General features: G+C 39.3%; 1 protein-coding gene and 1 long non-coding RNA gene across 2 annotated transcripts in view; one reads left to right on the plus strand and one right to left on the minus strand.

Annotated features, from left to right (window-relative positions):
• Positions 1-19,202: 19,202 nt before the first annotated feature.
• On the minus strand, positions 19,203-26,875 carry SEC61G (SEC61 translocon subunit gamma). Its single transcript, XM_060632157.2, has 4 exons — positions 26,764-26,875; positions 25,029-25,127; positions 23,405-23,507; positions 19,203-19,374 (listed from the first exon to the last, which is right to left on the minus strand). The coding sequence occupies exons 2-4, from the start codon at positions 25,120-25,122 to the stop codon at positions 19,365-19,367; spliced, it is 207 nt and encodes a 68-aa protein (XP_060488140.1). The 5' UTR covers positions 25,123-25,127; positions 26,764-26,875; the 3' UTR covers positions 19,203-19,364.
• The window catches only part of LOC132679022 (uncharacterized), a 46,881-nt gene continuing 46,469 nt past the window's right edge, over positions 26,862-27,273 (plus strand). Inside the window, exon 1 of the long non-coding RNA XR_009609932.2 lies at positions 26,862-26,950. This is a non-coding gene — a long non-coding RNA (uncharacterized LOC132679022). The remainder of the gene's footprint in view (positions 26,951-27,273) is intronic.

Here is a 27,273-nt window from a genome sequence, read left to right on the forward strand (position 1 = left end):
GTATACTCTGTATGTTATAGCTAACTTGACAATAAATTATATATATTAAAAAAAAAAGTCAATAATTGAGATAGTTTGCTAATAACCAGTAATTAAACATTCTATTGAGATAATGAAAGAGAATTTGACACTTATTTTTAAATTACAGTTTTTAAGGGAAAGATTCTAGAAAGTAATACACTGCCTTTAAGGTGACATGACTAAGAGAAACCAATTTTAATTTAATCAAGCAATTTTGAAAATTTAAAAAACTGCTTCTAAAACTAAAAACATTGATATTTGGAGACAGGTCTTTTCTTGGGTTAAAAGGTAAGCAGTTAGCTATTTTGATTTTGCCAACTGGTTTCTGAAAGATTTGCAGAATTGGAGGTTAGCTTTACTATTTGTGTACCACCTCTGTTTTATACAGTGGAATTTTTAAGAAATAGAAAAATTATACTTACAGATTTCTGGCCCAGGAAACTACCCAGAGTTTTTCTCACATTCAAATGATTTCAATTCTTCAGTGAAATCTAGCATTTAAAAATAAAACAAATGATTCCACTCCAGAACTGATGCCAAACAAAGGCTTCAGCAATAATCACCATGAAGCCTGTAACTTTCATGCTTTTGACAATCCATAAATTCTGACTGTAAGTTTTAGAGAAATGAATTCTAAATTGTTAACCCATTTTATTACAAATGTGAAATGACACATTTAATATTATAGCATAATAATTTTGATATTATGGATGTCCATATCAGGGCAATAAAGTCATTCCCATGCATTTCAGCAGAACTGTCCAAAAGATGTCAGGATTTTGGGCGAGAACAACTTGGCAGAGGCTCATGCCCAATATAAAGCGTGTCTCAGCTTTATTCTTGGTGACTGATGTATTTTTGCAAAGTTTCTGAAAGAAAGAAAGAAAGAAAGAAAGAAAGAAAGAAAGAAAGCAAGCTTTCTCTAACCTGAACATTTTTTATTTGATCTTGCAGAAATAAAGTATATTTATCATCCATATCATTTATATTGATGATTGCTTAAGCATGAAATAAAAGAAAGAAGGAGAAAATAGGGTAGCTACTCATTGTTAAGCACGTTAATGACATCCCTACCTTCTGTATGAACTCTGAGTAAAACTTTTAGTCTTAATATAGATCTTCAAACACAGTTCTTCTGACATTATTTTTACTAAATCATCACCTAGGATACAATGGGATAATTGTATCCTATTGGTGAAAAAAAACTATTGACACTCGATTTCCTTTTTATCTAGGAAAAGCCACATCAAGTGAACCTGGTTGTTAAGTAAATAGCAAATAAATTGAATGCTGCAATAAATGTCTGCATCTGCAGAGTACCTTGGTGGCTCAGTCGGTTAAGCTGCCAACTCTTGATTTCAGCTCGGGCCATGATCTCACCATCACTTGTGAGATCGGGTCCCATGTTGGGCTCCAGGCTGGGTGTGGAGCCTGCTTAAGATTCTGTCTCCCCCTCTCTCTCTGCCTCTGCCCCTCTCCACGCTCTCTCTCTCTTTCAGAAATAAAAAAAAAAAAAATGTCTTCATCTACAAACATTATGGAGAGGAAGAAATGAAACTGCAAATACAGATTTAAAATGAATTTAAGATAAATATAAAAATATTGTATTGTGAGACATTAGGTGAAATTCAGACGGCTCTTAAGTGATGGGTTTCAAAGGATATACAATTTTCATTACTACGGAAAAATTTAACCATTAGTCCAATAGAACATCGACATTCTGCTGGTTTGAATAGTAGCTATATGAGCTATATCCATATTATACTAAATAACTAGAAAAAAATGAAATATTACCTAAATTTTCTTGCCTTTATCTATGTATTGTAATAGCACTGACGGATTTGACTTCGTAACACTGCAGCTCCCCAGGGCTCTATCATTGGACTTCTTTCTTCTCTGGCTACACACAACAAACTCCTTATCTTAATTATTAATCAAGAGTCTGGCAGCTATACAACGTGCTTGCACGCACACGCACACACACACACACACACACACACACGAATTCTTGAAGCTCAAACTCAATTAAATAAAATAATTCCACCTTCAACCAAATCATGAAAACATGAAATATATTTCCTTTAATAGAAAACTATATTTACTAAATGAAAGCATACAACCCACAGGAGGAGGCAAAGAGCTATGTAGCTTTTCTTCTAGAACAGTTTGTGCTGTTCCCTCCAAAGGCAATGATCTGCGGATATTGGCTAAGCTCTCCCTAGGTGGTCCCCAGATGTGAGCCAAGAAGTGGTGGCCTGTCTGATAGGGAGTCTTAGAATAAGACTTCCTCCTACCAGGTCCGATCTCCTCCTTCTCTGCTTCCAACACAACTCCTTGAGGACTCATCTCTTGCTTTCCAAACTCAAGCCCAGGTGCAGATGTATAGTAATTTCCTTCTTCCTCCACATTCTTACATTCTTTCTGGTTCTGTTTTTATGTCACAATTCTGTGCCTGCCTTTCCTCAAGATTTACCTTTGATTTTCAAAAAACCTATTCTTTGTTTATACGTATGTATATGTGTATATATATATATATATATATATATATGTATTTAAAATACGTATGTATCTCAAAAAGCCTGTTTTTAAAAATATAGAATATATATTATATATACATTTTTTTTTTAATTTTTAAATCTTGAACTTTGAGCTTGTATATCTCTGTGTATTCCCTTCCTGCTAATTGCTTCTAAGAGCAACGTATGGCCTCTGACTGACTAGGGGAAAAGTAACTGAAGTGAATAGATATAAAAAACATAGTAGTGAATGTTTCTATATATTATCCTGTTATAATACTTCCCTTGAAGCAATGTGTTAAATCCAGGAAACTTGGAGGATCAAGACATTTGTAAATCCTTTAAGAAGATACCTAGCATACCTGTAGTCTCAGCATTCCAAAATCCAATGCATCTTAAAAGGTTCACCTTCACACAACCTCAGTGAAATATTTCTCATCCTCCCCAAGATATACACAAATAACCATACATGTTTTATTATAAATACTCTGATGAATGCCTCCACTGCAGGAGTCAATGGGCTCCTGATAAGTCTGCTTCTTCTCCATCCTCTACCCTTGTTCCTCAAAGTAGCACCAGTGTCTGTGAAGGAACTTCTGAGAAATGCAAAACCCCAGTCCTCATCCCTCATTTCCTGAATCAGAATCTGCATTTTAGCAAGATCCTCAGGTGGTTCATTACACACTGAAGTTTGAGCAAATCTCTGCTCAGGCACCACTAGAAATGTAGGAAGAGGGTCTCCGAATTCCTCCCCCTTCCTATCTCCCGAGTCTAGAATTGCTTTGCTGTCGCTCTAAGAAATAAGGGCAAACAATCACTCTTCCCTTTATCCTTAGTTACTTCAGGGTAACTCCCAATCATTCCTTGAAAACTGCTGCCTAATTCCTGTAAGGTTCTGGATTTCCCGTTTTCTGATCCCATCCATCACTCAACCCTTCCTTAACTCTGAAATTCTTCCATTCTGCCATCTGGAATGCATGGCTAGTTACCAGTCAATTCCCAGTGATTTCCTGTATTAGAATCTTTCTTTTACTCCTTACGCTGTTCCAGAACTGCTTAGCCTGTAGCTCTGTCAAGGAGAATCTTTCCTTTCCCAGTCCCACTCCTAACATCAAGACTGGAGACGGGAGAGGTATCCTCCTTGCTCCTCAGTGCAGCTTTGAGATCGATCTGTCATCTTCTGTAAACTCCACTCTCCAGCTTTCAACCTCACAGCATCAATCAGTACCACCCACTCTCCTTAACTCTTGAGTCAGTCCTCCCTCCCACCCCATTCTGGGAAGACTCTCATTCCTAGCTTGCTGTCACCCTCTCCATCCCTACTTCTGTTTTAATTCTTGGTGATCTTAAAATCCACAAAGGTAATCTTCTCAATACTTTTACTTTCCAGTTTCTTGACGTCTTTACCTCCAAGGATCTGGATTTTCATTCTATCATAGTTGCTGATGATTCCCATGGTCCTTCCAAGTGTTATAAGTAGTCATTACCAGCAACTACAACTTCTCCGTCATTTGAATCTTAGAACTGTCCTTCAACCACAAAGTCCTGTCTTTCTAGCTCACTCCCTGTAGTACCTTCAGCCCATTGGAACACACAAGCCAGTATCACTCACGCAGCTCGTCTTCTAATTCTTACCCAGTTTAAATACCATGACACATCATTATATCACTCTCTGACATGTACCCTCAACCCACTTAACTATTTTTTTCCTTCATTTCTTCACTCGGAAAAATTTCTGTTCTATACCCATATACTTTTTCCTTTTATTAGCAAGAACAAGCCATTCCCACTGCTGGGGGAGTAGATCTGTCTCCTCTCACTCCTGCATTATAAATTTTTCCTTTCTCCCCTGGGCCATTCCTATCTCTATAAAAATACATTGCTATTTCTCTCATCTTAAAAAGAAACCGTCTTTTGACCCCACCACCCCTTTCAACTAGCACCCTTTACAGAAACCTCAAAAGAGTTGTCTGTAGTTCTTTGCTCATATCCCTAGCCCCTCATAGTCTTTGGAACCCACTCTAGTCGGACCTTTGCCCCAACATTCTACTACTCTCATCAAGGTCACAAATACTTTTTACGTTGCTCAGTAGTCTCTCTCTAGGTAAGCTCTCTCCATCAGTACAAATACTCTCTACATTAACTCTCAATCTTCAGCTTACATAAACTCTCAGCAGCATCTGACTCAGTGAGTCACTTACTCCTGGAAGCATTTCCTTACATAGCTTCCACAACACCACAATCCCCAGGTTTCTTCCTATCTCACTGGCTTCTCTTTTTCTGTCTTCTTAACATTGCACTTCCCAGGACTTCTATCACTGGATTTATTTTCTTTTCTTGCTACGCACACCCCTTAGATGGTCTAATCTCACCTCAAGGCTTAAAACATATCTCTACCCTGATGCTTCCCAAGTTTATATGTCTAGCCTGAGCATCTCCTGAAAACACCAGCTTGCCTTCTCAACATCTCCATTTGACTATTTAATAGGTTGCTCAAACTAACATGCCCCAAATCAAATTCCTGATTATCTAAAAATCCACTCCTATCCAAATCACCCCCATTTTATTAATTGCAACCTTATCAGGGCTGTATTTGTCTGTGATTCTTCAGTTTGTATGTAATTGTTCACAAGGGAGAAACATTTTTATGTGTATTCGCTCATCAGGTTTTTGGGGATTGAAATATAAAGTAAAATAGATTTCTTTTTTAAGTTAACAGGGCATGACTTTCACTTGGAATTAATTCCTGATACATAGAGGAAAGGTCTTGGGTAGATATTGCATTGGGGATTGCCATAAAAAAGGAGCTGGGTTTCAAAGATTTTTATTGACCTCCACTGCCCTGTGCATGGTTGCCTGGGCCGAGCATTTCATTGTCAGCATGATGACCACAGCTATAATTGCAGGAGAAATATTTATATTTAGGTGTGGCTGCCCATGTTACTGAATAGTTACATGAGAGTCATACCTACCGAGTCACACGTTTCATCCACTCCAGAGGTCATGATACAACAATCTGGTGATCTCCAAGTGGGAGCTCAGGCCTTCAGCTAGAAAGATGAGCTGTGTAGACTGAGCAGTGCTTCTCAATCTTTACCAAACTTAATACCATTTATGAGCATTGTTAAAAAGTGTAGAATCCCAGGCCCACCATCTATAGATTCTGATTTGGTAGGTAAAGTGGAGCCCCAGGACCCACATGGTTTACAAATACCTGGATGAGTCTTAGGTTCTACCAAGTTTGGAAAGCAATGGTATTTTTTTAATTTTTTTGTTTTAATCTTTCATTTTTCAGAGGGGGGAGGGGGAGGAACAGAGAGAGAGGGAGACACAGAATCAGAAGCAGGCTCCAGGCTCCAAACTGTCAGCACAGAGCCCAACGCGGGGCTCAAACTCATGGACCGCAAGATCATGACCTGAGCGGAGGCCGGACGCCTGACTGAGCCACCCAGGTGCCCCATGGAAAGCATAGGTATTTAAAGATGAGCCTGGGTAATCCTGTAAGAACCCAGCAGTATTAATAACAACAATAAACAAACACAAAAGGTACAAATGTTAAATGAATTGTTGAAGTACACGTTTTCCAACCCCCATCCAAAAGTTCACTTTATGACACTTTGCTTTTATGAAAGATGTACTTTAGTACTTTTTTTCACTAAAAAAAGAAAAAAAAAAGAAAAAGAAATCTGAATAGGATTTTAACTTTTATGAAATGATCCCTGCTATTTTGCTTTACTCTATTTCAACTTATGGAAGTAGACTATGCGTAAGAATCCAGGTAGTGGGGGAAACCTGTCCTCAGAGATGTTACTGTTATGAATGTCTTCACCCAAAGATACCATAAAATAAATGAAAATCCCCGCCACAGACAGAAGATATGCATGACAGAGCACCGGCGAACGCAGAGCAGGATGTCTCCTACCAGCACTGATGGGAGTAGGAGCGCGGACCATCACTCCACAGGTATTTGTGGAGCACAGACAGTACTTTTTACTCTAAGTATTCAACCAAAAGGAATGCTTGCACAAATACACCAGAAGACACGCATAAGCATGTTCTTAGCAGTGTGATTCATCACAGAAAAGAAAAACAAATGAGAAAACTAGAAACACTTCAAATGTCCGTCAACAGTAAAATGAGTACATACATTGTGGAATAATTTTACAATGGAATGGCACACACCAGTGAGAATAAACGGACTATGGCTATTAGAGCTTTGTATCAATATGCATGAATCTCAAAAACAGCATTCTGAGTGAAGAAGACAAGTCATAGAAGAATAAAGGCAGTATGGTTCCATTAATACGAAGCTCCCACACTGTCAAGCTGAAAATATATTGTTTATGTGCTCATACCTATAGTATACAACCCAAAAAATGAGAGAAAATTCAGGATAGTTATCTCTTCTATGTGGAATAAAAAGAGAGAAATACAATTGTGGAGGGCACAGGACACTTCTGGTTCGATTTAATTTTTTCAATTGGGTAGTGAATACACAAGTATTTGTTTTATTATTCTTTTACACTGTTTAGTCACATGGTGTATAATATTTGAATATAAAACTAACATCAATTTAAAATAGAATGGCTATTTATTGAACACTTTCTTCCAAACATGTAAAGTAGACTCAAAATAATAAACAATATTTATAACAACCTCATATGGCATTTCTTCCTTATTTTACTGATAAGGAAACAACCACAAATTTGCCTGAGTCCCTACGGTTACTAAAAACCAGAGCCTGGATTTGAACCAGTCTAACTCTGAAGTCTTCTGCTTTCCTGCATCTCATATTAATAATGTTAGTTACTGGGGCACCTGGGTGGCTCAGTTAAGCATCCAACTATTGATTTTGGCTCAGGTCATGATCTCATGGTTCATTGGGCTCTGTGCTTACAGCATGGAGCCTGCTTGGGATTCTCTCTCTTCCTCTCTCTCAGCCCCTCCCCCACTCATGCCCTCACTCTCTTAAAGTAAATAAACTTTAAAAAGAAAAAGAAAAGTAAATGTTAGTCACTATTGTGCCTGGAACTCTTCCAAGCACTTTACATGCAATATTCACAACTTCAGAGATGAGGGAATTGAGGCATGGTGAGAGGATTGATTTATCCAAAATAACACAACTGGTAAGTGGTGAGGCTGCCTCCCCTGTGCCCTACTGCCTGCCAATGCTAACCTCCTCAGCCCCTCCGTAATCCACTTCCTAGTCCTCTCCTTTCCTTCCACTAGTGTTCTTATTTCAGGATAATCTCATCACTTTTTAGAACACTAGACTGCAAACTCTTTTCCTTGCTTTCAGTTTTTCTCACGATTATTACTGCAATCAATACATCCTCTGGAGTGCTCTTACTACGGTCTTCCTAAAATAAAATTTGAACTAGTCCCAGCACCAGGTGCACTGACCTCATATGGATATTTTGTACTATAAATACAAAGAAATACTGAATAATATATAAGAAAACCAAATTTAATAAGCACACAAAATGAAGAATGGTGTTGGGAATTAAGAATCTTCGTCCCCTTTCTCACTATACGTAGAGAACATGGCAGACAAGCGTTTATTTCCCAGACAAAAGAACAATAAAATAATGTTACTCCAAATATTAATTAGCCCCAGAAAAACGTTTCCCACCTTGGTGCGTAGACGTCCCCAACCATAATAGTCAGCTACTTGCAAATCACTCTAAAGTAAATTTTGTTAGTTTACAAGCCCCAAAGATATGTGAGTAAGGGTCTAGTCAAGAAAAGAGAATATACTCCATGCAGCACAGAGAAAAAATTTAATATTGGGAGCTAGATTCACAGTCATTAAAAAAGTTAAAAAGCAAAGGTGGTGGTGGGAAAACCCCCAAATTAGCAAAATCATGAAACCATGACCATCCTTAGATCCAGAGGAATGATGGGAAAAGGTGGTGTTCCCTGAAGCTTGGTACCAAGCCCTTGGCATGAGAAGAGTTCAGGAGCCTAAAACAGAAGAGATATGCAACCACCAGAGGAAGTGTTACCCAGAAATTAGAGAAAAGGAGAAATATCTGGGTTCTTCCTCCTCTAGCCAGTGCCTCCCCAGAGCTGAAGCCAGTTTCTAAGAGTTTGGAAATCTAGTTTGAAGGGGTCAGCCACTAGAACAGAGAGGGGGAAAGATAAGGAATGAACCTAAGAGTAAACAGGTAACTGATTAGCCCATAGAACTTTCAATCCTATTTTTGTGCCTCATTCTTAACTATGAACAAAAAAAATTATCCAGAAGGAAAGATAATGTAAGAATGGGAAAAAAATGGGGCGCCTGGGTGGCGCAGTCGGTTAAGCGTCCGACTTCAGCCAGGTCACGATCTCGCGGTCCGTGAGTTCGAGCCCCGCGTCAGGCTCTGGGCTGATGGCTCAGAGCCTGGAGCCTGTTTCCGATTCTGTGTCTCCCTCTCTCTCTGCCCCTCCCCCGTTCATGCTCTGTCTCTCTCTGTCCCAAAAATAAATTAAAAACGTTGAAAAAAAAATTAAAAAAAAAAAAAAAAAAAAAACAAAAGAAAAAAAGAATGGGAAAAAAAAATGTTTTAAGCATGAAAGACAAAAAAGCCATTATCTTCTCAAAGAGATTTGAGATGTTACTGCATTCATGAATCAATAATATGAAACTATTAAAAAATCCAAACCAAAAACAGAGCTCATAGAAATTAAAAATCATTGTTAAAATAAAAAATTAAAGTTGGAAGATGAAACTCTCCCAGAAAATAGAACCCCAAGGTAAGAAATTGAAAAATACGTGGAGAATTGAGAAAGTACATTAGAGTAACTAGAGTTCTAGAAAAAGAAAGGAGAGAAAGGAAATAGAGGAAAGAATATTTGTAAAGATAATTTTCTAGAACTGAAGAATATAAGCCTCCAGATTTAAAAAGCCCAGTAAATGCTCAGCACAAGAAATAAATCACATCTAGGCAATTCTTCATGAAGTTTATCAAGGTAAAGAAAAGACCCTAAAAGCTTTAATAATAATAATAGTCATAGTAATTATAACAAAAGTCATTAACAAAGAATGAGAATCACACTGGAAATATATTTATCAGCAGCACTATGTTATCAAAGGCAATTAATTATAAAGATCTTCAAAGTTCTGAGGAAAAATGTTTAAGCTGTTTAGAACCAAGTTTTTCATATGCAATAAAACTATCAATGAAGTGTGAGATTAGACAAAAGATATCTGGATCTCGTACACATTTTACTTAGGAAGTTATTGATGATAAATTACAGCAAAACAAAAGAACAAATCAAGAAAGTGAAAGATTTAGAATCTGGGAAACATTATGCCAGGATGTTGCTGTGTATCAGGTCAAGAAAATAATTCCTCTGGACAGGAGAGGACAGAGGGCTCTAGAGGGAGGTGAAAGGCATGAGGAAAAGAGAAAATTCCATACGTTTGATACTCCTTGAGACACAGGGATTAAGGCAGGCAATGTTAAGGAAACTAGAAATAAAAACATAAACACACAAAATACATAAAGCTGATCGAAAAAGAAACGTAACCATAATACGTTACTTGGCTGGGAAGTTAGCAATATTTATTTTGTCATAACAATGTAAACATCATTTATTAATTTTTTAACTTTTAAAGTTTATTTATTGGGGGGGTGGGGAGTGAGAGCAGGGGAGGGGCAGGGAGAGAGGGAGAGAGAGAGAATCCCAAGCTGGCTCCACGTTGTCAGCACAGAGCCTGACATGGGGCTCAAACTCATGAATGCTTAACTGAAGGCACCACCCAGGTGCCTGTATTAATTTTTTAACTTTTAGAACCGACCTATTTGCCAAGCAAACAATGACAAGAGTAAAGGGTATCACGTCTGAAAACGTAAAAACTCAAATGGCAAGAGCCAAGAGGTGATGGAAAGAAGCAGCCAAATAAAGAGAAAAAACAAGCCCACAAATAACCTCATTGTCAAGGTAGGGAGTTAAAAAGAGACTGCCCGCAGTTGTCAGAACAAGAAATAGAGGTGGAAATATACTATTTAAAGACACAAAGGTAGTCAGGGCAATTAAAGATAGTAGTTTATACTCGGAAGATGGAGAAGAGAAAGCAGCAGGCATGTAATAAGCTAACACATCATCTGTCCTAACAGAAAATCAACAGTATATCTAAGTAGGTGAAGCTGGAAAGAATTCGTATGATTTTGAGATTAAGGTAATTCCCAGAAGAAACAGCTAAAATAAAAGTTAGGCTTCTAGACAGTGGGACTGGCAAGTCAAAGGGTTGAAGCCAAAGGTTGATGTTTTTACAAGCCTCTGTACCATTTGACTAAAAACCTTGCTCCCTATTAGTTTGATAAAATGTATGTGTGTGAGAGGTGCAAAGGTTTATAGCCACAGAATATAGCCGGTATGAGTTTTAGACCACAAGGCTGGGATAAGAGAAATTCACATTTTCTTCTTTGACTAATAAAAATTCAACTGTTCCGGGGCGCCTGGGTGGTTCAGTCGGTTAAGTGTCTGACTCTTGATTTCGGCTCAGATCATGATCTCATGGTTCATGGGACTGAGCCCCAAGCTGGGCTCCATGCTGACAGCATGGAGCCTGCTTGGGATTCTCTCTCTCTCTCCCTCTCTGTCCCTCCCCAACTCATGCAGACATGCTCGTGCCCATGCTCTCACTCAAAATAAACTTTAAAAAATAAAAAGTTAAACTGTTCCAAAGCCCCGTCCTGTAAGTTGTCAGAAATTTAACCTCAGCTGTTTTCAAAGATTCCCCCACCAGGCCCTGGGTCATGCAAAGGCCCTGAGGGTGTACACAGTCTTGAACATTCAAAGAACCTCAGGTCTCCAGTCCATGCTAGTTGTCAGTGATGTGTTCTTTAACCCCTCAGCCCTCTAGAGACAGGAAGCAGTAACCCTCTGTCCCCTCTGCCTCATAAGTACAAGTCGTTTTTAAAAAAATAAACAATTAATAGAAAATAAAAAATGCACAGGGTGAGTAAGGCTAAGTATTGTTACCTGAAACTTTTGTTTTACGCATACTGTACATGGACTCCAGTGTATTTTTTTTAACCCTAAACATTACCTCTGACTGACATTTTTTCTAAATATCTTCGCTATAGAACATTCAGATATTCAGTCTAGTTTGCAAGTATAGTTTTACAACTGCTGACTCTCACAATGGCTTAGTCTAGGTCAGGTCATGTCAACATTAAGACCCATAATGCTGGCAGACAGCATTTAGAATGGGTAGCAGAGCTTCATAGTCTTAATAGCCCTATTTGTGCAGCAACTAATTTGGACAATCCAGGTCAGGTAAAGGAAACAACTGAATAGAACGCTAAAAAAGAAATACTTAGCAAGTGATGAGTTTTTGGTATTAATTACTTTTGTCTTTAATATAATTTTAAAAGGACAAGTCTGACAGAAATGAATGATACACCAGTGGAAAACTGAATCAGTGGATGCATAGTGATAATAGATTGGTAAGTTAAATAAGTGAAAACTTACATATGTACACATATACGTAGAGAAAGAAAGCCTACAGTAGAATTCTGAAAGCTGATCACAAATATGATGAGAGAACTAGAGGGTCCTCATTTGTAAAAGGAGAATACATTTGAGGATCCTGCATGCTTCGTCAAATTCTAACATTGTTTTCCCAAGTTTAGGTGCTCAGGTTTGCCTCCAAACACTCTTATATTAAACACATTATTACATCATTACTGAACAATAATATAGTAGGCAAAGACTAATGTGTAATAAATACTAGGAAGAGTCAACATATATTTCTCTAAATATACAGTTTATAAATACACTTGTACATATACACACACACTCACACACTACACATTCATATACATACTCTTGAGTCTCCCCCACTTTTTTTTTCATTAAGGTCCCTGTGGTATTAAAAAAAAAAAAAAAAAAAAAAAAAAAAAAAATGTATGTTTAGTCTTTGTCCCTGGTTCCTGGCACAGAGCTCCTAACACTCTTGGAATTTCCTGTGATAGGGGTGTCGTTCTTATTCATAAGGAGGCTCTTTTGATCACACTTGAGTTTATGCGAATGCGGTGACTCTTGGCAAGCACCCAGGTGGCTTCAAGATGGAGGCTGGTGACTAAAACCCAAACAGAATTAGAGGGTTACTCTGGGACAGAAGAGAGGCTGGAAATTGAATCCAATCGCCACAGTTAATGATTTAATCAACAATACCTACATAATGAAGTCTCAGTAAAAACCCCTGCATGATGGGGTTCAGGGAGCATTCCTGTGGGTGACCACATCAATGTGTTAGAAGAGTGGCACACCCAGAGAGGACACAGAGGGTCTGCATCCGCCTCCCCACTCACACCTTGCCTTATACATCCCTTCCATACGGCTGTTTCTGCATTATATCTTTCATAATAAAGATGTTGGTAAACCACTCTCCAGAGTTGTGAGTCATTCTGGTGAATTATCACATCTGAGGGGGACACATCATGAGAACCCCCACATTTGTAGTCAGCTGGGCAGTAGTGTGGGTTTTCTGGGGACCTCACTCGCAACTTGCATCTGAAGTGAGGGCAGTCTTGTGGGACTGAGTCCTTTACTTGTGGGATCTGAGCCTAACCCCAGGTAGACAGTGTCAGAATTGAAATGCAGAGCTGGGACACTCAGTGTCATAGAATTGGAGAATTGGTGTCGAAAAATGACACATACTTGGTGATCAGAAAAAAAACCCCTGCAGACCCAATGAGTGCCCTTGAACTGAAGGCCAGCTTTGGTGGGGTATGGACATTTTTAGATACCTCAGAGTCCTCTCTGAGGAAACCAGATCACAGAAAAGCACTTTAGAAATTATCTTCCCCAGTTTCTTCAGAGACTAAACAGGTAAAGTGCACAATTTTTATTTTATTATTATTTTTAAGTAATGTCTACACCCAACAGGGAGCTCTAACTCACGACCCTGAGATCAAGGGTCTCATGCTCTGCTGAATGAGCCAGCCAGGCGCCCCAAAGTGCACCATTTTTAAATGTCTGGCGATAGCTCCTTCACAACTGACTACAGTGGCTGACCATGCCATTGTCTACTATCAGCACTGCTTGTACTTTTTCTACTCTAGGGTGCCTAGAGAAAGGGTCAGAACAAATCATTACCAATAGGACTTTTTGCACCCTATTTACACAGCCAGACTTGAGGTTAAACACTTTCTTCTTACTTAAGGAAGCACACTTTCTCACCAGTACCCAGCCAAGTTCTTAGCATACAGTAGGGAATCAGTTCAGTGAATTCAACTAAAGTTCCCCCCAAGCCTTTGTACTTTGGGTTAGGGAACAGAGGATGTGAGACATTCTTTTAACATGACTCTGAGCAAGCTGTTGGGACAAGAGACATGGCCATATGAAGAGGATCAGAACTCCAGCCTGTACCAACTGGAGGAAGGCCAGCTAAGTACAGCCCAGGGAACCCTGCCTCTGGGGAGATGGAAGGATCAGAGAAAAAACAAGATTTAACGTTAAAATACCTATGTTCTGGGCACCGTTCCCACTTCACTCACATGTAGTACTTTCTTCCTTAAAGTAACTCAACACTGAAAGCTGGGCATTAGCATCCCCATTTTTAAGATCAGGAGACTGCAGTTCAAAAGGGTTAAGGAAACTTTACCTAGGGTGACATGTTACATACAACTCTCCCTACATACTGCTGGTACAATGAACTACTCTTCTTCCCTGAGGGGACAATGATCTTGCTTTGTTACTGGTTCAGTTTATTGTGGCAAGTGTCTTGGTTCTACCCTCCTGACCTTCCCCAAACACACAGAAATGACACAATCTCTTTCACATCTATACAGTTTAACTTTCAAAGCCCTTTCACATCTATAAGGAGTTAACAGTCTTCTTACTATGGGGAGGGGAAGGGCCTTTTCTGGCCATTACACTTAGAATACCAGAAGAGCTGAAAGAACTGGCTGGTTTTTCTGGTCCTCCCATCTAGATTTTTGTTTGGTTTGGTTCACAAGGCCTCGAAAATATTCTAGAAAAGACAGTGCTACCCTGGTCAGTTTTACACCCATTTGCTTTCTTTCAAGGCTGGGTAGTCCTCTGTCAAGACTGCAGGTGGCCTCCAGTGTGTTATTGTGGCCTTTAAAGCAGCAGAAAGTGCCTTATAAATTGTACTGATGCTGACAAAATGTAATCACATCTGAAAAAAACCTAAATTGCATTGCCATATGGAGATACAAGAGAGATTCCTAAATCATTGATGGAGAAGGAAATGATTTTTTGTATAGGCCATTGGCAGAGAGGGGAAAGAAGGCATGGCAGGTTAAAAGCCCAGAATGACTACTGTTCCAAGTTGAAAAGCTAAGAAGTGCACAGATCAAGACCACGATGCAGGCATATAAAGAACACTAATGTGTGTGTGTATTCCAAAATCAAAAACCAATACACGCACATCCACATATGTGTGTATTAATTTTGATACTGGGTTACCCTGACCAGAGAAGTTGAGGATTTGCTTGTGTCCCCTACCAGGCCAGTGATGGAAATGATCCTGTTCTATGTTGCCCTTACAAACAAGAAATTATTAAACCGGCAATGTATACAACACTTCCGTTTCCTTCATGTAACGAGGAGAGTGGCTACTGTAGGCAGGTACTTGGGATTTGGTAATAAACTAGTCAGACAAAATGTCTCCTTCCTGGAACTTCTATTTTAGTGGGGCAGACAGTAAAGAAAAATAGCCAGGTGTGATGGTGTGGTGGCAGTGGAGGGGTGAGGAGTAAGCTGTGGATATGTTTTTGGAGAATACAATATCTACGTTACTTGCCACAGGGCTATTATGAAGATCAACTAAGAAGGAGTAGTTTGAAAACTGTAAAGCCTTATATAAGTATCATCAATCCTACAAAGCTATGTTCCAACCTCCACTAGTGAGTCAACATTTGTGATACTATTCCTTTAGAAATTCAACAAGGGTTTGGTAGGAGGAGAATGCAAATACATTTTTATTAATTTGTAATTAGCGAAGCGACCAATGTCCTGTGGCGATGAACTTTACTAAGTCACGGTATCAAGACATTCTCAGAACCTTCTCAAAAGCCCACAAACAATGCTATAATCAATGTTGACTAAGACAAACAAAAACAGCAAGGTCGATTAGGGGCTAGAAGATCATGTGGAAGACAAGCGAACACATGACTGTAAGCATGGCTATGGAATGCGAAAGGGTTGAGGTAGAATGAGCCTCAGAAAATGGGACAACTGCATCGGAAGCATCAGGAAATCTACCCAGAAGAGACTGTCTCTAGCACACAAAATTATGACCAGAGTGTACCATCAGAGGTAGAATTCAGCTCTAATGCTTTCTGGCATAAGGCGCTCCTTCAAACACAAAGTACAGTGATGCCTCCAGCACTCAGGCTAATTCAAATACCACTCTTTCCAAGTAGAACCTTCCTAACAAAATGAGACAAATGGCCCAAGAAGGACAGATTCTGCAGTAAAACACTCCTTTCCAGCAGTAACAAAGCAACTGGAAAAGGAACCATGCTTTATTTGCTACCCTTCCATCAAGGCTCTGCCATGCTGTCTGGACTATTTATTTCTGTCTCCTCCTTGATGTTTATTTTTCTGTTGACTTTTTGTGGTTAGTCTAGTGGACCAGGTGGCTGAGCACTTGCTTTAAGGCATAGGGGTTCATGAGAATTGCAGAACAACTACAAAAGGGACATTCTTATATTTTGCTGTAAGTATTTAAACAACACAAAACCATTAAAAATTTGGGGGGATGGCTGGCTGGCTGGCTGAGCCAGTAGAGCATGTGACTCGATCTCAGAGTCGTAAGCTCAAGCCCCACGTTGGTGTAAAGATTACTTAAAAATAAAATCTCTAGGGGCACCTGGGTGGCTCAGTTAGTCAGTTGAGCGCCCGACCTCGGCTCAGGTCATGATCTCATGGTTCGTGAGGCCGAGCCCTGCATCGTGCTGTGTGCTGACAGCTCAGAGCCTGTAACCTTCTTTGGATTCTGTGTCTCCCTCTCTCTCTGCCCCTCCCTCACACTTGCACTCGATCTCTATCTCTCTTAAAAATAAATAAATAAAAATAAAATCTTTAAAAAAAAGAAAAAATATATTAAGAATCTTATTTTTTTAAATGTTTATTTTTGAGAGAGAGAGTGCAAGTGGGGGAGGTGCAAAGGGGGGTAGACAGAGGATCTGAAGGGGGGCTTTGCACTGACAGCAGACAGCCCAATGAGGGGCTCAAACTCACAAACCATGAGATAACGACCTGAGCCAAAGTTGAATCCTCAAGTGACTGAGCCACCCAGGTGCCCCAAAACCACTAAGAACTGTAGAAAACTTGACACTCAAAGTGTGGTCCATGTACCAGTAGCCATCAGCAGGGAGACAGAAATGCAAATTCTCAGGCTGAGCCAGACGTACTGAATCAATCTCTAAGGGGAGGCCCCAAGGGAACATAATTTTTGTATTTTTTTTTTTTAATGTTTATTTAGTTTTGAAAGAGAGACAGAGTGTGAGCAGGGGAGGGGCAGAAAGAGAGGGAGCCACAGAACCCGAAACAGGCTCCAGGCTCTGAGCTGTCAGCACAGAGCCAAATGCAGGGCTAGAACTCACGAACCATGAGATCATGACCTGAGCAGAAGGTGGATGCTTAACCAACTGAGCCACCCTTCAAAACACAAATGCACCAGCTCTTAGATATACTTACATGGTGAATAAGAAAAATCTATTTATTTTTCCTATATAAGATTCATTGTTGAGTGTGGTTATTCTGTTCTTTCACATTATTGGTCAGCTTTCATTTTACATGTATAAACATATGTATGTAGTACATTACCTATCCATGTGTCAAGAACCAGCAAGTCAGCAAAAGAAAAAATAAACAGCCAAAATACACACTATAAATAGGGATTCATAATTATATCAAGAATGAAAATACTAAGGTCCAGAATTATCTTATCCTAGAAGAAAATATACACATTCGCCAGAAGCAAAGAAAGTCTACATTTTAGAATTTGTCCATACTTTATATGTATTATGCGCACATGTACATGTATGTGTACAAATATATGCAGGTTTATGTATACATGTATACACACATGCATGTGCACATATACATGTACACATGTGCATGTACACACACACACACACTTTTGGTCTTTAAGGAGTGAAGTATCTGTAAAATGTGGCTATATGGACTCCCTAAGATTATAGATGGCCAAGGCTGTATTTTTATTTCCTTGAGGACAATTCATTCAAAACTGAAATACTTATTGGCATTTCAAATACAGGCAGAAAATATGTTACCGTCACTATGAAAAACCTTACTCTCTGCACCATGGACTCCAAAAATGAGGAATATTGCCCAACCTTACCAGTTAGACCCCTGCCTACCTTATTCAAGAAGAATCAGAGGACATGGGATGCTTGGGCGGCTCAGTCGGTTAGGCGCCTGACTCTTGGTTTGGGCTCGGGTCATGATCTCATGGTTTCATGAGTTCAAGCCTTGCTTCAGGCTCTGTGCTGACAGCACTGAGCCTGCTTGGGATTCTCTCTCTCTCTCTCTCTCTCTCTGTCCTTCCCCCATTCATGCTATCTCTTGAAATAAACAAACTTAAAAAAAAAAGAAACAAAAGAAGAATCAGAGGACATTTATCAAATATGTGCTGCTAATCAATTAAAAATTTTTAGTTCAAGTATAATTAACACAGTTATGTTTCAGATATACGATATAATGATTCAACAATTCTATACATTTCTCAGTGCTACTAACCAATTTATTAAGAAAATATAGAACTTGGGAAATAAAATTCAGTAACTAAACACTGAATGAACAGATTAATAAAACTATTTTTAAAGCGGGCCCCACTTCAGGCTCCATGCTGACAGCACCGAACCGACTTGGGATTCTTCTCTCCCCTCTCTCTCAAAATAATCTTAAAAAGCAAATAAACATACAAACAAACCTTTTTGAAAAGGGGAATAAACTATCTCACTAGCTTATTACTATTGTGTTTTAAAGGGGAAAGAAAATAGGGCCACTTTTTATCTTACATTCAGTTATCAGTGAATTCTTCACAAAACTCAGAACTCCAATGTTTATGACAGTGTGACCAGTTTGTCTGAAGAGGGCCTCTCACACTGAAGTTTCCACCATTATTTTCAGGAAAACATTCCAAGTAGCACCTACACTTCTATTGCTCTACCTGCTTATATTTTGAGTGCTTAAGGACAAAACTCCGACCCTATCCTCGAATTTTCACTACCTTTACCATCCTTTATTTTGTTTCTTCTTCCATGGTAGGAAAATGTTTATCTGAGAGAGGTGCACTCAGAAATTATGGTACATCACTTTAATTTCTCCTATAAGTCAAAACATGAAGGATGGAAGGAAGGAAAGTAAGAAGGGAGGGAGGGAAAAGAATCCATTATTTCCGGGGCGCCTGGGTGGCTCAGTCAGTTGAGCGTCCGGCTCTTGATATCAGCTCAAGTCATGATCCCAGAGTTGTGGGATCAACCCTCGCCTCAGGCTCTGGGAGGACAATATGGAGCCTGATTGGGATTCTTTCTCTCCCTACCTCTCTGCCCCTCCACTGTTTGTGCTTTCTCCTAAAAATAAATAAACTTTAGGGAAAAAAAAAAAAAAAGAACCCATTATCTCCTATCAAATTTGATAAATATCTATGATGGAAAAAAGATAAGCCTGTTTTTATTTTGAAATTATTTTAATTTACAAATACAAAACATCTTGGAAGGCAAAAAAGGAAAGAAAAACACAAAACATATAGACAGATTTTTACTCCATGAGCTTCTCAAATCCTCACTTATTCACCAATCCCCAAGATGAAAAACTCTTCTAAAAAGGTATTCAGCCACCACTGTAAAAGAAAGAAAAATGGTCCATTTAAGTGTATAGAACATTTTAATAACAATAATTATTTGAAATGCAATGTGCTACAATTTTATGGAACTAAAACCAGTTATCTGAGAACCCAAAGATAGCACAAAGGAGAAGAAACTGTACTTTAAAATCTTGTAACTAAAAAAGGTCCTTAGAGATGATGTGGCGTTTGAACAGGTTTGTATTAAAAACTCAGAATCCTCTTTTGGGGACACGTGTTTAACAGTCTGGCATAAAGTCTTTCTGAACAAGATGAAAAATACGAATTACATAACAGGATGGTTAGCTGGTAAGTTTTTCAAGTTGATACACAATCAGTTGAAAATAAAGAATGCGAACTAGTTCAACAGTTTCCAACTACTGTATCTTCACACAATCACTAAAAAACAGGGGTTTAATCATAATGAAAACAAAAATCACCTTTTCTACAGAACTTCTAAGTTTCAAAAGCATAAACATTAAAACCGCATGCTAAGATGCACACTTTAGTATTGTTTACTAATTTTTTTTTTGTTTTTTTAAGTAGGCTCCACACTCTATGTGGGGCATGAATTCATGACCCTGAGATCATGAGTGGCATGCTCTACTGATAAGCCAGTCAGGCGTCCCTATTATTGTTCAGTAATGTTAAAAAAGGAAAAATAATTGCACTACTCGATGAAAGTAATATGCCTGAAAGAAATACTCTTCAATATTACTTTAATGCCAAGTATTTTTAGTGTTTGTTATTAAACTGTATTGCTGTAACTAAACTATCCATGACTACATAACTCCTTTAAATTATAATACTATGGCTATTACTTGTGACTGCTATAATTTTATAGAAGAGGACATACATTTATCATAAGGGAAAACAAGTGATAATTTAGCCTAATGAAAGAGGAGCTTGTGGTTGTATTTCACTTGCCATCACCCCAAAATAATTAAAACAGTGACTTATGTTCTTTTCGAGCAGGAAAAAAAGATCTTAGGGTTTTACAGATGTCGAAGAATGTCATGAGAAGAATAAGTTTTGATAGCATTTCTCACAGAATGCTTTATTTGGCCTTCATTTTAATGTAAAAACTCTCTAAAGGTAGATTTCTAACTCCTTTAACTTTGAAACAATTTTGTCACCAGATGACAAGTTTTCTAAGTAACCAGCTGCTGAACCATCTCTGATTGGTAAGATTGATAAAAGATACTGTGTGTTTGCCACGGAAAGAATTAAGTGAAAGCAAATTTTTAATACTTGTTTCAAAACCCTGTTAGAACAACCCGACTAAACTCAATCCAAAAAGGGTGCACTAAGGCTGCCCTGTCCTAAACAGAGTGCCCTGTCCTTAGGCTACAACTTAGACAAGGAAATAAAAGCTGTCGTAATACAAAACTAGGATAAATAGGGGCGCCTGGGTGGCTCAGTCGGTTGAGCGCCGACTTGGGCTCAGGTCACGATCTCGCGGTCCGTGAGTTCGAGCCCCGCATCGGGCCCCTGTGCTGACAGCTCAGAGCCCGGAGCCTGTTTCAGATTCTGTGTCTCCCTCTCTCTGACCCTCCCCCGTTCATGCTCTGTCTCTCTCTGTCTCAAAAATAAATAAACGTTAAAAAAAATTTAAAAAAAAAAAAAAAAACTAGGATAAATAACAATGTTGGACAGATTAAAGATTCAAAAGTCTTCCCTAAGGGCATCCAGGAAAAAGGAATTTAACAAGGAAAATGTTCCATTTTTAGGCTAAAAATAAACCACCCCAACTGTTTAAACCCAGGATAAAGGAAATTTATTGTAGCAGTTAATTGTGAGAAGCCTGTCTGAGGATTTTAGCCGTCAGCAAGAAGACATATGTAGAGGCATTTGATTCTAAACGCTGGATTTTAAGAGAATGGATGAAATGCAAACTGGAGCATAAAGTGAGGAACAGGACTCAAAATAGGGAACATTCAACAGAGCCAGCATGAGAGAGGGCTCTCAACAATTAGAAATAGAGGCTCCTGAGCCAGTCGGCCTGCGTATGGTACACTGCTCTACCGGTTACCGGCCAAGCAGCCTAAGGAAGTACCTACTCTCCGTGCCACAGTCTCTTCATCCATAAAATGAAAAGAACAGTACTAACCTCACAGAAGTGTCATGAGGATTAAAGGAGTTAACTAAAGCAGGAAGAGTCCCTGGCACACAGGAAGTGCCCAGTAAGTGTTAGAGATTGTTCATACCATCATGACCCTTAGAAAAAGATAAACCTTGAGTTGTTGACTTAATTCAACAGACACTTATTCAGTGCTTTTCATGGCAACAAGAGTACAGTGAACTAGGTTCTGCAGTGCTCACACACACCCCATAATATATGTATACGTACTTACATAGATTAACATTACGTGTGTGCATAGATAGATGTAAGTATCTATACCAGGAATGCCTCAGAACTCATAATTGAATGTGAAAGGCCCTATCAATCACTTAAGGCAGACAGTAACGCCTGGCAAGAGAGTTAAAAATATATTAAGTGAAGACTGGAGAAAAAATGTGAGAGGCACTCATATAACAATATACTGAAAGAGAGAAAGTTATATGTTGTCCCAAAGGGTAAAACTAAGAACAATGAGGGGTGTTTACAGGAAACAAATTCCCTATCAACTGAAAAAATTAACTGTATCAATTAAACCTATCTGGAATGGGAAGCAAGAGGCCCTGAGCTGTATGTATGGAAATGAAGTGACTTCCCAGAAACTCCATCCTACCCCTTCTGTTTACTGATGAGCTCAAGTGCAGCCCAGAGACACAGAGTCTCAGGTTTCCTAATTCTACTTGACCATTCTCTCCAGGATTCCACAATTCCGGAGCTGGTATTGCTTACTAGTAGTAGAATAGAGATTTCTCAAGTGATGGAGGAGATTCGAGAGACTTGATCCTTTTCAGGCCTAACTTTCTCTGATCTCACGGTATCTCTTCGTGGCACTTCTGCTTAATAACTATAATAACCTACTTAAGAACTCCATCTCACAATATATTCAGTCACTTATCATTTAGAAGACAACTTCCACCAGCATCTACATCAACAGTATCTAGTACTTAAAAGATGTATAGTTTACAAAACATGTCTAAATAATTGCTTCACACCTCCCCATCCCATAAAATAAGCCCAATAGGTATTACTACTTCTAAATGGCGCTGAAGTTCAGAGATTAAATAAATGCAAAAGCATCAAAGAGCAAATGAGTACTGCAACTCATACTAAGTCTTTACACCAAACTAAAACGCCTAAAACTGACTACTCTCATTGCTCACTGCCATTAGGTTTCTCCACAACTTATAATCAATCTGAAAAGAAAAGCATTTAGGAAAGAATAAAGTAATCCCAGTTTGTCAGTGCTTTCTTCTCCTCTCTAAGACACTAAAGGGTTAAGAAACCCTCCATTAGTACCAGTGACTCATGGCAGTCACAACTTCCATTTCATTGTCTTACCCCAACTGTTTTTTAGGGCTTTACATGACTTAAGCCATTAATCTTTACCATAACCCAGATAAAAGCTATTAGCCTTATGGAATAAAATGGGCACAGAGAAGCTGAGTAAACTGCCCAAGGTCATGACAGCTATTAAGTAACAAAAGAGAGGATTTGAACCTAAGAGATCGAGTCTAGAGTCTGAATTCTATCACTGTAGTGACTTTCACAGGGGGAGCATTTCCTCTGCACTTTAAAAACCAACAACTTAATATACAGCATAAAGAAGACTTAAATTTGAATACTGGTTCTGTCACTTGCTTGGTCAAACTGTTTTTAACTCACTTTCGTGACCCTTTAAAATTGTATTTATAAAAGAAAATTGTACCTATCTCAGAGTTGCTAATAAAGACTGTATAACATATAAAATCACTCTGAATTATCAGGTACTCAATAAATAGCAGCAGACTCTAGCAGCATTAAAAAGTCAAAGCACATATCTGTGTATTAATAACATCGCAGGCTGTCAACTCAAATGATTTCAGTTTTTATTCTATACTAGATACTGTCTATTTCAAAAAGTTTACTTACACAATGATGTTATTAATAGGGATATGGATCAATTTCACAAAAAAGCCAATGAATCCCATTATAGCAAATCCTATTGCTGTTGCCATGGCAATCTTCTGGAATTCTGGATTTAAAAACACAAAATTTAGATAATTTTTTACATTGACATTGCAAATATAGGAGAAAAAAATTAGCAGCAATATAAATAAACTTACTGGTGTACATTTCTCCTGAGAGTGAACATATCATTTTAAGTTAAACAAAACATGACATTATTAATAAATATTTGCTTGACAAATTTTTTTAATTTTCTTCTTTGATATTTAAGGACACATAGAAATAAAGTGTATGCCCATGCTAGTGATTCCATCAACAAGCAGCAAAATAGTCTAACTTCTTATCAAATGACCAGAATATCAAAAAAAAAAAAAAAAAAAGAAAGAAAGAAAGAAAAAGAAAAAAGAAACACGGATAACAGAAATATACAGCATCCATCTCAAAATTTGTTACACTGTTAAAAGGATTAATTATAGGGGTGCCTGGGTGGCTCGGTCGATTAAGCCTCCACCTTCAGCTCAGGTCACGATCTCACAGTTCATGGTTTTGAGCCCTGCATCAGGCTCTGTGCTTGACAGCTCAGAGCCTGGAGTCTGCTTCAGATTCTGTGTCTCCCCCTCTCTCTCTGCCCCTCCCCTGCGCACGCGCTCTCTCTCTAATTTAAAAAAAGTATTAATTATAAAAACATAAAACATGATTTTTAATGAACAATAGAGCTGTTGTTTTTGATTTCATAATGAAGCCAGGAATAAGGCTTGAGAAATCAAGCTGGGCTGGGCACAATCTGAAAACAGGTTTCAGACCATGGTAATGTTCCGTTTAATGTTATTTCCTCAGGGAAGCCCCCGTGCCCTCCTGACTTGGTTAGTCCTACTATTATGTGCTGTCCATACTTCTATTTGTCTTTCACGGTAATTACCGCAGAAGTAATTAGAGTTATAATTGCCATTACTGGTTCATGACTATATTCCCTGAAAAATTCTACACTACACAAAAACATGGACAGGTCTCTATTACATATGTGTATATATTTACTACACTACATATATATTATATTCTGTTATATTCCCAGGTGCTAACTCGGGAAACACTCAAATGAATAAAGGTACACCATTTCTGGTGCACCTTTTTACAGATGAATCATGAAAAACGAAGTTTAGCTTAGTAGATCGATAACAACTATACTGTTGATTTCATGTTAAGGTTTTGTTTTGGGGGGAGGAAATGGGGGCAGCAACAGAGAAGGGAGGACTCCAAAAGATCTTTCGGAGTGGAAATGTGGAAGACACTGACACCTAAAACTCTAAAGTCATTAAATACCACTAAGGCAAACCTAACATGAAACACAAGGCTGTGATAAATTATCTTTCACCATTTGAAAATACATAAAACGGAAAAATCTGTAAAGTATCTGTAAAAAAGCGTACAAAATTTAGAAAATGGCAGTATTAAAATACAATAAAGCAAAATGAATCGCTAAAAATGTTGACAAAATAATGCAACAGCTATTAAGCAGAAAGATACCAATCAAAGAAAAGATTTAGCAAATGTAAAGATTTAATCTTTTCTCCCATTTTAAAGCTATTACCTTTTCTATCAGGTTTAGTGCACCTTTTGACCAGCCGAATTGAGTCCTTCACAAACTGCCGACTCGGCTCAACGAACTGCATTACCTGATCCATGATGCCTATTTAAAAAAAACAAAAAAGTAAGAAGATGCTCACTGGTATTGATTATCATCAAATCAGCACTTCATCAGTTATATCAAAATATAAAGGAAACTAGTCATGAATTCATGTCTGATACGAGTCAATTCCATCTCATAAAACAAAACAAAACAATACAGACTCCAAGACAAAACAGACATTATATTTTCGTCAACTCCGCATCAGATCAAAGGCTATAAAACAAGCACAGGTCTCACCTCCAGGATTATCACTGACACAGGACACATGCTCCTAACATGACAAGTTAAGCACTTAACACATCCATTCCTTTCCCACTCTGCAGTCTTCTCATTGTTCCTGCTAGGGAACCAACAATTTGGGGATCCAACAAGTATTTTCCATATTTTATTTTAAACTCTCAGAAACCAGTGTCAAGTGTAGTGAAGGCCAACTGTGAGGCTGCAAGAATCTAGCCTAGGGGCAACGTGGACTTCAATCTGATTGTTGTAAACCACAGCCACATAACACTTTCGGAAAAGAGTATTTTTGTGTGGAACAGATCTATCAAATCTTCAAAACCACAAAGATTGACTAAACCAAGATCCAGACTCTCAGAAGCTATTACCTGAACTCCAGACCTTTAGGTAGGACACACCTTTTAAGAAAACAGCGCTATATACTTCATCAGCTAGATTCTTCTGAGGAATCTACTGCCCAATAGAAATGTCACCCAATCTTAGCTTTGAGAGCTTACTACTTGCATTTTACCCTACCTCCAGCCCTTTGAACAGTGGTCAGGCACATGATACTCAATAAATTTTTGTTACATCAAGGAATGAGTACCATTGGAAGAGCAGGTGGTGGTTCAAAGCCCTGTCTAGGAAATATAACCTTCCTAAGCTCCAATTTCCTCACCCGGCGCGGGCAGCTGGAATAAAATTCTATAAACATTCTAGGCCAAGTACATTGGGTCCCTCCAAAAACACAGCAATGCCTGTGTCCTTAGTACTTCACTTAACTTTGTTCTTCAAATCCAGCGGGCTTAAACTTTATAGATGTCGTGATGAAAGCTAAAAACTTTTCTCCATGAAAAAAAAAAAAAAAAAAGGCACAATGCGTAAAACACTGCGTTCACTTTCAGGGGAAGGGATCCAGCAACTTGGTATGATCTCTCGATCTAGAATCTAGACCAACCCTCTCACTTTACCCTATAGACGTGGTGGCAGGGCCAGGGCTAAACAGAACTCTTCCAAGGCAGGACACTACACACAAACTCCCAAAGCCTAAGGGAACTCCAGCGGCAGGCCATCATCTCTGACCAGAGCACAGAAGACACCGGCAGCCCCCTAACAGAGTAAAACCTGCACACCGAGGTGGCCCAGGACGAGCAGCCAGAAAGCCGAAGCCTGGGCCAGGACTTTAGGCGCTGAAGGAGCAAGGGCTGTCCAAAGCCACACTCCTTCGGGACCTCGGGAGGCCGCGGCCCCGGGCCTTTACTTCCACAGAGGCCGTGCGAGGAGGTTTGTGGGCAGCCGGGGGCGCCAGACCGCCCAGAACGGAGAGACTCCCGGAGAGGGCCGCCGGCTGGCCCACGCCCGTCGCCTCCGCTAGTCACAAAGGACTCATCCCCAAGCCCACCAAGAGACAGATGCTCACCTGCCCGGCAAACTCTCAGACGCCAGCGACACGTAGCACAAAAGCGGACTGACCTAGGACGGCCGGAACCGGAAACCGAGTCTCTGGCCTATGCCCCGCCCGCTCCCCCGTTCATTGGTCCTTTACGCAGAAACATCAGTGCGCAGGCGCAGCTCGCCGGGCAGTTTGGACACGCATCCCGGAAGAGGTGCGCTGCGGTGGTAGCTGACGTGAGCGGTTTGGGGGTTTGGCTTTCTTTTCTGCAGTTTGAGTGTGGTGTCTGCCGGGTTCTTCCCTGGCTAACTCCCCTGTTCCCCCAGCAGGCCTATCTCTCACCCTATTCGCGTTCACAGCAAGAGGCCCCTTCGGCCTTGCGCGGTACCTGTTCTATTACACACGAACTGGGTAAATCTCTGCTAAATGGATTCCATTTGAGGGGATGATTTCTGATAGAAGTTTCTGTTTTATGCAGTTCATCTTGGTCGTGTATCTCCTGACTGTCCATACTTTCTGGATGCATTTAATTTTATT

This window comes from Panthera onca, chromosome A2 (genome assembly GCF_046562875.1).
Source record: "Panthera onca isolate mPanOnc1 chromosome A2, mPanOnc1 haplotype 2, whole genome shotgun sequence".
Taxonomy (NCBI): Eukaryota; Metazoa; Chordata; class Mammalia; order Carnivora; family Felidae; genus Panthera; species Panthera onca.